Here is a 10,122-nt window from a genome sequence, read left to right as displayed (position 1 = left end):
CCCCCCCCCCCCCCCCCCCAAGTCCTTTTCATCTGTAGTGCTAGCCAGAGTAGCACTGCTGAGCCTATAAGCATGGTGCAGGTTTTTGCTTCCAAGGTGGAGAACCTTGCATTTTTCGGTGTTAAACACCATCAGGTTCTCATCCGCCCATTTTGTGAGCCTGTTGCGGTCTGCCTGGATCGCCCTCCTGTCCTCAGGTGTGGACACTTTGCCCCAGAGTTTGGTATTGTCGGCTAACTTAGCCAGTCCGCTTCTGACACCAATATCCACATCATTAATGCAGGGGTTGAATAATATAGGTCCAAGGATAGAGCCTTGTGGGCCCCCACTTGTCACAGGGCACCACAACGATTGACTTCTGTCAGCCACCACCCTCTGGGTCCGACCACGGAGCCAATTCCCCAGCCAGTGGATCGTGGTGAGGCCAAGGCCACAGTTAGCCAGTTTTGCTAACAGGTGATCATGGGATACCAGATCAAAGGTTTGTTTTTTTTTAAAGTCAAGATATACAACATCAATCTCTTCTCCCTTGTCCAGATGATACGTCACCTGGTCATAAAAGGAAAGAAGATAGGTCGAGCAAGACCTACCCGCAACAAACGTATCCTGGGTATCCCTCAGGATGTTGCCAATGGCCAGTCTGTTAAGAATGGCCTCTTTGATAATCTTTTCTAAGACCTTCCCTAGAATAGAGGTCAGGCTGATGGGCCTATAGTTTGCCGGATCCACTTTCCTCCCTTTCTTGAAGATAGGCACCACATTGGCCTTCTTCCAGTCTTCGGGCACTTCACCAGAGCGCGAGGAGCTCTCGAAGATCCGTGCCAGGGGCTGAGCTATGATGCTGGCCAGCTCCTTGAGTACCCTGGGGTGTAAACTGTCAGGACCGGCTGACTTGAAGGTGTGCAGCCTCTCAAGGTGTTCCTTCATGAGGTCAGCATTGATGGAGGGTAAGGAATCTCCCTCACCCAGGCCTCACTGTCTTGTAATGGGCAGGGTCATCCCATGGGACTGGTGAAAGACCAGCGCAAAGTTCCCATTTAGCAAGTTGGGTTTTCCCTGGGTGTCGGTTGTCAGTTGTCCCGCCTGGTTTAGCAGGTGTCCAGTGTTGCCCTTGCTTTTCTTCTGGCTTCCCATATGTCTAAAAAAGGACTTTTTATTGTCCTTGATACTTGTAGCTTGTTGGAGTTCCTTCGCAGCCTTGGCTTTCCTGGTTTGCTCTGTGCAGTTCCGAACTAGTGCAGAATATTCCTCCATGGAGGTGGATCCAGTCCTCCATCCTTTGTAGGTTTTTCTTTTTAGATGCAGGAGGTACACTAGTTTCCTGGAGAGCCAAGGGGGCTGCTGTGCCCTCTTGCTGCCTTTCCTCTGAGATGGAATAGACTTTGCTTGTGCATCCAGGATTGCTTGTTTGATCATCAGGTCCGACCCCCTGCTCCAGACAGGAAGGAGCGCCAGAGTTAGGTAACCCCAGCCATATGCCTGTCTAATCTCCTTTTGAACATCTCCATATTGTTTGCTCTATTTACTTTAAAAACAAATCATTTAGGGCGTTTATACACGTGCTGTGGGAGTTGCGGGGGGGGGGGGGGTGGGGGTGGGGGGGGGGGGGGTGTGCACTTTAATTAGAGTAGCTTCAAGAGCTGCTCTAATTAAAGAGCCCAGAGCTTCTCATGTATCAGTGTCACCGTGCTTCAAAATGGCGATGGAGGCACTTTATCTAAAGCTCATTAGATGAGCTCTGGGCGCTCTGGACTCATTAGATGAACATTAGATAAAGTGCCCCCACTGCCATTTTCAAGTGCAGGGATGCTGATAAATGAGATGGTGGAGTCTGCTGGAGTGTGGTAATTACCACTCTCCAGCAGACCCGAGTAATCTGTAATTACAGTGCATTGATATAGCACATCAGAGCAGCCTCGCTGCTCGTGTATAGTCACCCTAAATTACAGGAGCAATTACCACATATGTGCAATCTCATAGAGAACAAGATCACAGAAAAATCACTGAGCATATAATGCATCTTACAGCATTTTCACTAATTCTGATTAGTGTTTTACTGATTCTGATTTGTTAATCTACTATACTGATTTACTGATACAAATAGGATGGAATTGTTTTGACTTACATGATCCATCTTGAAGTTGCAAGCCAGCAGGCAAAAACAAAAGATATTTTGAAACAGAGTGTTTTATATATTTAGAAACAACATATGTGGAACTTCACTTTACCCTTCTGAACAGAAATATTCGTTTTTTTAAATATGTATAAAAATTAAAAAGGAAAAAAGCATAACTAATAAAAAGTACATTTACATTTTAGTTATTTCATTTTTATTAATTATTAATGTCATAGGAGAAATATTTTTATACCTTACTCTCAAATTAACAGTCTCTCTCCATTTTGTAATGATCTTACAGGTGCAATTATCCAAAAACTGACTGAACAAGTTGAAAAGACTCTTTCTAACCATGGAAATAAAAATAAACCACCTGGAGGGCTTAATGTTGCAGAAGCATTTGTTAAAAAAGATGACATACAAGAACTGAAGGTATTTGTTGTTTTTGTTGTATGAAGTTTAATTAAACATATCTACATTAGCTATGTTTTGGTTAGTTTTGCTGTAATGGTTTGTATTCCAAGCTGAGAATAGTTTAGAAACAATGGAGAGTTTATAATAAACCAAAAAATGGCCACAAGCTATGTATAGAAAATAAATTTGGTATACATTTATAATTTTTTGTTTCTTTGTACAATGGGACACCATGTTGGGGAGTCGGAAGCAAATCAGATCTAGCTAAATAGTCCCCCCACATACTTCAAATTTAAAAAAAATATTTTTTCTGTGGTATATTTTACATAAAGTGAACGTGCACAGAAGTGGTATGAAGGCTGTGAATTTGGGACGAGCTGCTTAACTCACTTTGGGCTTTTCTGTATCCTGGTTGTCCAAACAGCATTATACCAAACCATCCCATATTCTGTCTTCCCGTATATATGTAAAAGTTTACATATGTATGTTTACATGTGCACAGCTAGTAAAGTTGCATTTTTGCTGAATGTTTTAAGGTGCCTGTGAGATTTAGCCACCAAAGTGACTCTAACATTTGACTGCGTGGCAAACTCCATTAAGGCTCCTCTGAAACTGCCTTTTACCAACATAATTTGGAGAAGGCTGCACTGATTAGGAATGACAAAGGTCATTCCGAGTGCTATAAAACTTACAAAATGGTGGCTAGCCAGGTTAGTCTGAAGTCAGGCAGAAGATAGGGCAGGGTGGCACCTTTGACACCAACTGGTTGAGAGGGACATAGGCAATAACCTATGTAATCCAATAGAATCTAACAAAGAAGGTTGTTACCTATAAAATCTCATGCCTCTCTGAACCAGTAAGGTGTGACCATGCTTTTTATACTTTTACATTATCTTGTAATCTACTTGTGTCATATTTTTCAGGAATTATTTTAGAAATACTTAGAGTAACAATATTGGCTTGAACTACTTTTATATCTCCCTTTGCCTATAGCATCCTAACTACTGTGAGTTCAACTGTGCTAACATGTGTTATAGCATTTGTTCAGTAGTGGATCCTTTAGTTAATATTGTATAAGAGCTTTGATCATTGCCCTCTCTTTATATTTGATCTTAATTTTATTAAGAATTTTGCTTAGGGTCAGCATTTTTCTCTGCAAAGGTCTATTTCATTGTTAATTTTGTAACACTGTAATATATCATTGTTATTTTGAATATTTGAGGAAAATCCCCCAGCCATTATTTTTAATATATAGAAATACACCTCTCCCATTATTGCCACACCTTGCTCACACGGATAACTTAAAATTGCAAAACATTGAAACATGGAATGTTAATAATACAGCACAGCGAGCAAATCTGTCACTTCCTGACAAATATTAGTTTTCAGTTAACAAAGATATGAAGGTTAAAAATATATGGATGTTGCAATGTATGGCAGTTCCATCAATCTCTGCACTTTAGAAGAGACGTGCTGCATGTGCATACTTGTGAATTTTTATCACTGATGCACATATTGTCCAGTAGCTGCTGACCCTGCCTCTTAGCAAAAGTCACTGACCTCTGTAAGGAACTAAATTCTATGTCTCAGTTATGATACTAAAGTTCTCCCTAGCTAGTGTGAGAAACTCTCTCTCTCTATGCAATTAATGCTCTCCAATAACAGATAATTGAACCACAAAATTGCTAAGAAATTGAGAGAGAAGGAGTTTTTTAGGAGATGTTCCTACATATGAGACTGTCTGGCACAAGAAATATGATGATGATGGACTGTATTGTATTCAGATGAGATACAGATTCACCTCTCTTACCTGGCTTTTGCTCATTAAGCTTAATATGCAAATCCAACATGCTAATTAAAAAAAATTACTCCTACCAGATGCTGTGAACAAGAAAAAAATTGAATTTATGTTGTCCATATAATTCTTGTAATGTTGTTTTGTTTTGTTGTCTTTTTAATTCTTTGGAATTAGGAGTTCTTATCAGGTTGTTACTGATAAACAAGACAAGAGACGTGTACAGCCCTTTTTTTAATTGATCACACCTAAATGATAAGCTAGGCACTGGGGTAAGTGTGTATTGTGCTGCCAATTATAGCAGAATACATATGCTTACTTCTATTGGGGAAATTCAGGAAAGAAGAGGAGGAGGGCTTGCAGACTGGCTTGCAGGCTGTTTTGGATCCAATTTTTTCACCAGTTTGCAATATATATACCTGCTTTTCCCTAACAACAGCAGTTCAAATACTCTTAGTCTTGCTGAGACTCTAGAAACAAGACTCAAGCAATATTTCCATGGTTCTGGAAGGTGTCAGGTAGTCAAAATGTATTTCTATGTGAAACTGAAGGGAGGATTTCTTCTTGTTAATATTCTTTTTTTCTTTCTTTAATTTATGGTATTCTCTACAAATCTGCTTTTGCTTTTATAACTTATAAGAGAAGCTTAACAAAGGTGTACATACTATAGCATAAGTTACATTTGACACATTGTGTTATCTTGCCCATTATTTATACTAACATTCTCATAGAATTGCAATGTGCTGTATTATGGATTACTTATTTCAAGACTTTTGGGCAGGTTTTGTTTCCTGCCAGGTCTTTCACTTAATTTAAATGGCAGAGGACATGTCTACACATGCATTTACTTTAGGGTGGGTTTATTCTAGAGTAAATTACTCTACAGTAAATACACCCATGGCAGGCATCTACACGAGCAGGGATGAAGGAGCTCCAGGATTCCCTGTCCAGCTGGGGGTTCACTGCTAGCTGCCCCATTGGTGGATCAAGGCAGGGGACTGAGACCTGCCCCTCCCCTGCAGCACTTTCCAAGCCCTGCATCTTGATTGCCCAGTAGGGGCACAAAGCTGGGACCTGCCCCCGACCAGGACAGTTCCCAGCCCCCAATCTGTGACTGTGGGGTTGGGGCTGGGGAGCCTATTGCCAGCCCCTACTCTGCAATTGTGGAGCAGCAGGTGGGAACAGTCTCCCCAGTCCCTGCTCTGATTGTGATCAGGGAGTGGGGTAGGAGCTCCCTACTGCCAGGACATGGTCCCCATCCAGGCTCTGGTGCCCAGTTTGCTGCCCCAGGCTGCCTAGCTGTCCAGGATCAAGTTTGCTCCTAGTCAGCCATCTACACGTGCCATACGGCACAGTAAGTAATCACGAGTAAATTTGCTACATGTATTTACAGGTAGCAAATTTATTCATAATTAGAGCCAATTATTGTGCAGTAAGCATCTGCATGTGTAGACAGTGACCCTTACTACACAGTAATTAGCTCTAATCTTGAGTAAAGCATCTCATGTAGACGCACTCAGATTCCACTATTTAGTTGTGCAGATTAACGACTTCACAAATTTAGTTAAACCTCCCACTTGTAACACTGCAAAGATTCATTTTGCAGGCATGCAAAAACAGTTTTGTGAGCCATAGTTCATGTCACTCTCCTGCAGCTTGGCCCAGGCCTCCTGAAAATGGCCAATGCTGACAACAGATACTGTAAGGTTGGGTACCAATTAAATAATTAGATACAGAAAGCCTTTATGATCATTTTGTACCAAATATTTTCTATTCTTTTTTTTTCATTTTCTCAGCATTCTTTTTTATCCCTTCTTTTATTTTCCCCCGTCATTCAAGGAACCTTACATATTAAAAATGGTTTGTGCAGTATTAAAATTGCATAGTTGAAAATACAAGAAGTCAAGGAAAGAAAAACTTGTTTCTGCCAGATAACCTATATGGCCTGTAGTGTCTTAAGCTGTGTACACATATTCAAAGGACCTGGGAGAATTCTCCTGGTTTGGGTCTCCTGTTAGAAAACTTACCCTGAATAGACTCCTGAACAGACATTTGAATGCTGAGACCCTGAAGATCAGAGAGCTTGCAGTGCAGTGCTGATGCTGCTCAGCCAGGTCTCAGTACACAGATCTCAGTGTGTTCTGCAAGCTCCCTCAGTCTGCCTGGTGACAGATGGCTGCAATGCACAGGACAGCCCTGATGGACTAACCCAAACTGCTCAGGGTCTGTCTGTCTCTGCCTGTAGCACAGTATGGAATCGTGAAGGGAACATGATCTCTCCCAGAAGTGTTTTAAACCAGCTTATTCCCAGGTTCTTTTGCTCCTGGAACAGCTATTTTTGCTCTGGGAAAAAAATCCTGAACATTTTTACACTCACTGTCCTGAGAGAGAAGTGACTCTCTCATTAGCAACTGAGGGCACTTTTACATGTGCTCTGGGGGTGGTGTAAGTGGCATTTTATTTAGAGTGGCTCCAAGAGCAGCTCTAATTAAAGTGCCTCTCAGTGTCTCATGTATCGATGTCCATGCGCTTCAAAATAGTGGCGGGGGCACTTGAACTAAAGCTTGTTTGACACTTGTGTACAGACACCCTGAATGTCGTGGCGTATATTCATTTTTTCTTAAACTAGTAATAAACTAATATGTAATCAAATCCTTTATAATACTGTAATGCTTAGGAACACCAGTCAAGGGCTGCAGATAGCTTGTTAGGCAAGGTACACTATAACACACATAGCATGCAGTGTAGCTTCATAAACATCATAGTGTGATCACTGGGTCAGGTTCTCAGCTGGTGTAAACCAATGTATGGGGACTGTGCTGTTGAGTGGGACTGCACTGATTTCTACCACCTAAATGTCTGGCTCTAACTTTTGCAGTTCCTGTCACTTTTTGTGGGGCTTTTTAAGAGTAAGAGTCTAGCACTAAAATAATTTATTGCATTCAATGTGTGCAGAGGTTAAAAGCACGTAGGTCGTTTTTTAACCAATGAAACATAAAAGTAAGGTGATATGTCACAACACCACATAGCCTTCATACAATGTACATCAGAGTATCTTACTTTTTAAGTATTTCACTTCCAAACATTTCTAGTCTTCTCCTGTGTGTCTTGTAAATAGATTTTCAAAAGAATCTACCTTTATAAGTTGAAGTCAAAAAATAGTTTTCCTTTTTAAAAGAAAAGCTACTTTTTTATCAGTTCACAGAAGTTGATGATGATGATGATGACTGGGATATATCCTCTGTTGAAGAAGAAAGTTTATTGGCAAAAGATGAAAGAGGTCAGAAGGGAACTGCAATTCAAAAAAATTATGGACCCAGTACTATATCAATGGTTCAGGCCTGGGGTGCTCCTAAGGCGAATATGACAAAGGAGGAAGGTAACATGGAACACTATTCAAACCTTTACAGCATTTGAGGGAAAAATCAGGTGTAAATAGCTGATGTAGTTAAAGGAGAACTTCAGTGTAATGTAAAATGTTATTATCACAGCATCTGATTAGAAAGAAAAGTCAAATATTTTTTAAAAATTAAGGTGGTTTAACTTTATAAAACAGATGCTAAATGTTTCTAAGTTCCCCAAAGCTACAGCCAACCATTTTTTAAATTAACCTACCAGGAAAATATCCTTCCATTCCCTCTAAATGAGAATGTTGTTTTTAAATTGCTTCAGCTCCAGAAACCAGAATCATTTTAATGTGAGAATAATATTCATCCTTTGACCTGCTGACATTTAAGATTTCTATCTGATGACTATTAGGCTTATCTAGAACTGTTTATACAGTTAGAAAGGAGACAGTCCCATCTTTCTTGTGAGGGACATACACAATCGCTTTTAGTTCTGAAGTTTCAAGATACTGCCTGTACCCGCCGGGCCTCGTACATCTTACCTCGGGCTTCCTTGATCCGAGCGCTTGCCAGTACTCGCCTTGCCGTCGGTGGCGGCCTTCCGGGAGGTCTTCCCACATGCCGCAACCTGCCCCTTCTCACCTGCCACGACTTGAATCTTTCAGTGGGTGGGGCTTCATGCAGCGCGGTTGCCCTCGTCGGTCACCTGCTTCTAAGATGTCTTCTGCGAGGCTCCTCCTCCCCTGCACCTCGCCCTTTACCCAGCCCAGCGGATCTTGGCTGTTTCCGTGGTTGGCCAAATATCCCCTAGATACTTAAACAACGAGCTCACCTCTCGCTCCAACTCCCTGCCTCCACCACCTCAGCCCCTTCTAATGTGGGGAAACACAAAACTCCCTCCAGGACTCAAACGAAAAGCTCAATGAGCCTCAAGAGAGGCATAACCCTGCCCCTATTGGGCTTCCTTATGGAGCCGACAGCCTCTTTATCCCTCCACTTGTTGACAGGGCCACCTGCCCGTGGCTCAGTTCTGTGGCCCCTCTCCGCCTATCCCAGCCTCACACCACTCCTTCTCCGGTATCCTACCGGCGTGACCCTCTGTCTGGGTCCCCTGGGTGCAGTGCCCCTCTCTCCGGGTCTTCCCCGACCTGCAGCCCTCTCTCCGGGTCTTCCCTGACCTGCAGCCCTCTCTCCGGGTCTTCCCTGAGCAGCAGTCCTCTCTCCGGGTCTTCCCCGGCCCGTTGACCTCTCCGCGCCACTGGGGCTCTTACCGTTTCCTTTCCCAGCTCGCCCGCAGCTGTCATGCTGGCCTCGGGTGCTGGCTCGCCCCTGGGTTCCTTTAGTTCCCTGTGGTGAGCGCGGGTAGTCACCTCTGGCATTCCACGCCTCCAGCTGACTCCACTGGCCAGGCTCCCTCCCGGCAGCCACATGTGCGCCCTGCTCCTTTTCACCGCCGGCCCTTTTATTTCCGCCGGCTGGCGATTGGGAGTGACGTCATCCGCCAGCCGCGGGTAACTTAAGGCGTGATCTACGCCCCGCGCAGGCTTCTCCTGCCGTCCCTGCTCCTCCCATCCTGTGGTGAGCAAGTTACCCTTTTTTATTTTCCTTTTCTCCGTTCCGCCCCCAGCTCCTAGCCCTGGGGCCCCCCTGTGGACTCGGGAGTCTCCCCAGTCTTTCTCTCCCTGTGACACTGCCCTTTAGAGTTGTTTCATTTTTCTGCATAGAAGAGATACTTTGGGCCTATCTGTACTACCTCAAGACCACGTTGGGGAGCTCCAAAGTGAAGCATGCCATGTTTGCTCCATGTACACTATTCCCTGAAATGGGTGTAATATGGCTGCCCTGCTGCAGTGCTGGGCACATGTCAATGTTACGTCCATTTGAGGGCACGGTGTATGTAGATGGGTATGGCAGCATGCTTCATTTAGTTCTCTAGCATCCTCCTGAGGTAGTGTGGACATGACCTGCAGGTTCTGGGAGGACTTCTGTGCTAGTATCAGTGCCTCATTGTAATGACAAAGGCAAAATTCTTTTATAGATGTCTATAATGTCCCTGGTGTGGGGGAACCCTAGCCCCATTGAAATCGATAGGGATTTTGTCATTGATTTTTCTTGAGCCAAGATTTCATTGTGTACAATCGATTGCCAGGAAAATAACCTCTCAAAAATAGAATCGAGAGTTGTTTTGGTATGACGTTGTTTTCTTCTTTCTTTGTTAACAGGACTTCATGATGCTGATACAACAAGCACGTTAAAAAGCAGCTTAGTCACTGTAACCGATTGGAGTAATTCTTCAGATCTGTAACTAATGCATTCTAAATGGGAGGAGATTCTGTTACTGATTTTATTCAGGTTAAATATCTTGTCTTAAACAGGGCTGTCCAACTTCTAAGCAGTCACAGGCCACACTGGTTGGGGCCACCTGACCCAGGGACTGCACTAGTGTGAGC

General features: G+C 43.2%; 1 protein-coding gene across 2 annotated transcripts in view; it reads left to right on the top strand.

The window, feature by feature from the left end:
- Positions 1 to 10,122, top strand: part of DZIP1 (DAZ interacting zinc finger protein 1) — an 82,007-nt gene that overhangs the window by 64,448 nt on the left and 7,437 nt on the right. The window contains exons 16-18 of one of the 2 annotated variants that reach the window (XM_025200363.1): positions 2,418 to 2,548; positions 7,524 to 7,704; positions 9,895 to 10,116. In XM_025200363.1, coding sequence (XP_025056148.1) covers positions 2,418 to 2,548; positions 7,524 to 7,704; positions 9,895 to 9,977 — 395 coding nt within the window. In that variant the 3' untranslated portion in view covers positions 9,978 to 10,116. Of the gene's footprint in view, positions 1 to 2,417; positions 2,549 to 7,523; positions 7,705 to 9,894; positions 10,117 to 10,122 lie in introns of those variants that run through there. The other variant, XM_025200362.1, reaches the window with a different exon arrangement.

This window comes from Alligator sinensis, unplaced genomic scaffold, assembly GCF_000455745.1.
Source record: "Alligator sinensis unplaced genomic scaffold, ASM45574v1 scaffold740_1, whole genome shotgun sequence".
NCBI lineage: Eukaryota > Metazoa > Chordata > Crocodylia > Alligatoridae > Alligator > Alligator sinensis.
The sequence above is the reverse complement of the archived record's forward strand: the minus strand, read 5'-3'. Positions and strand labels throughout refer to the sequence as shown.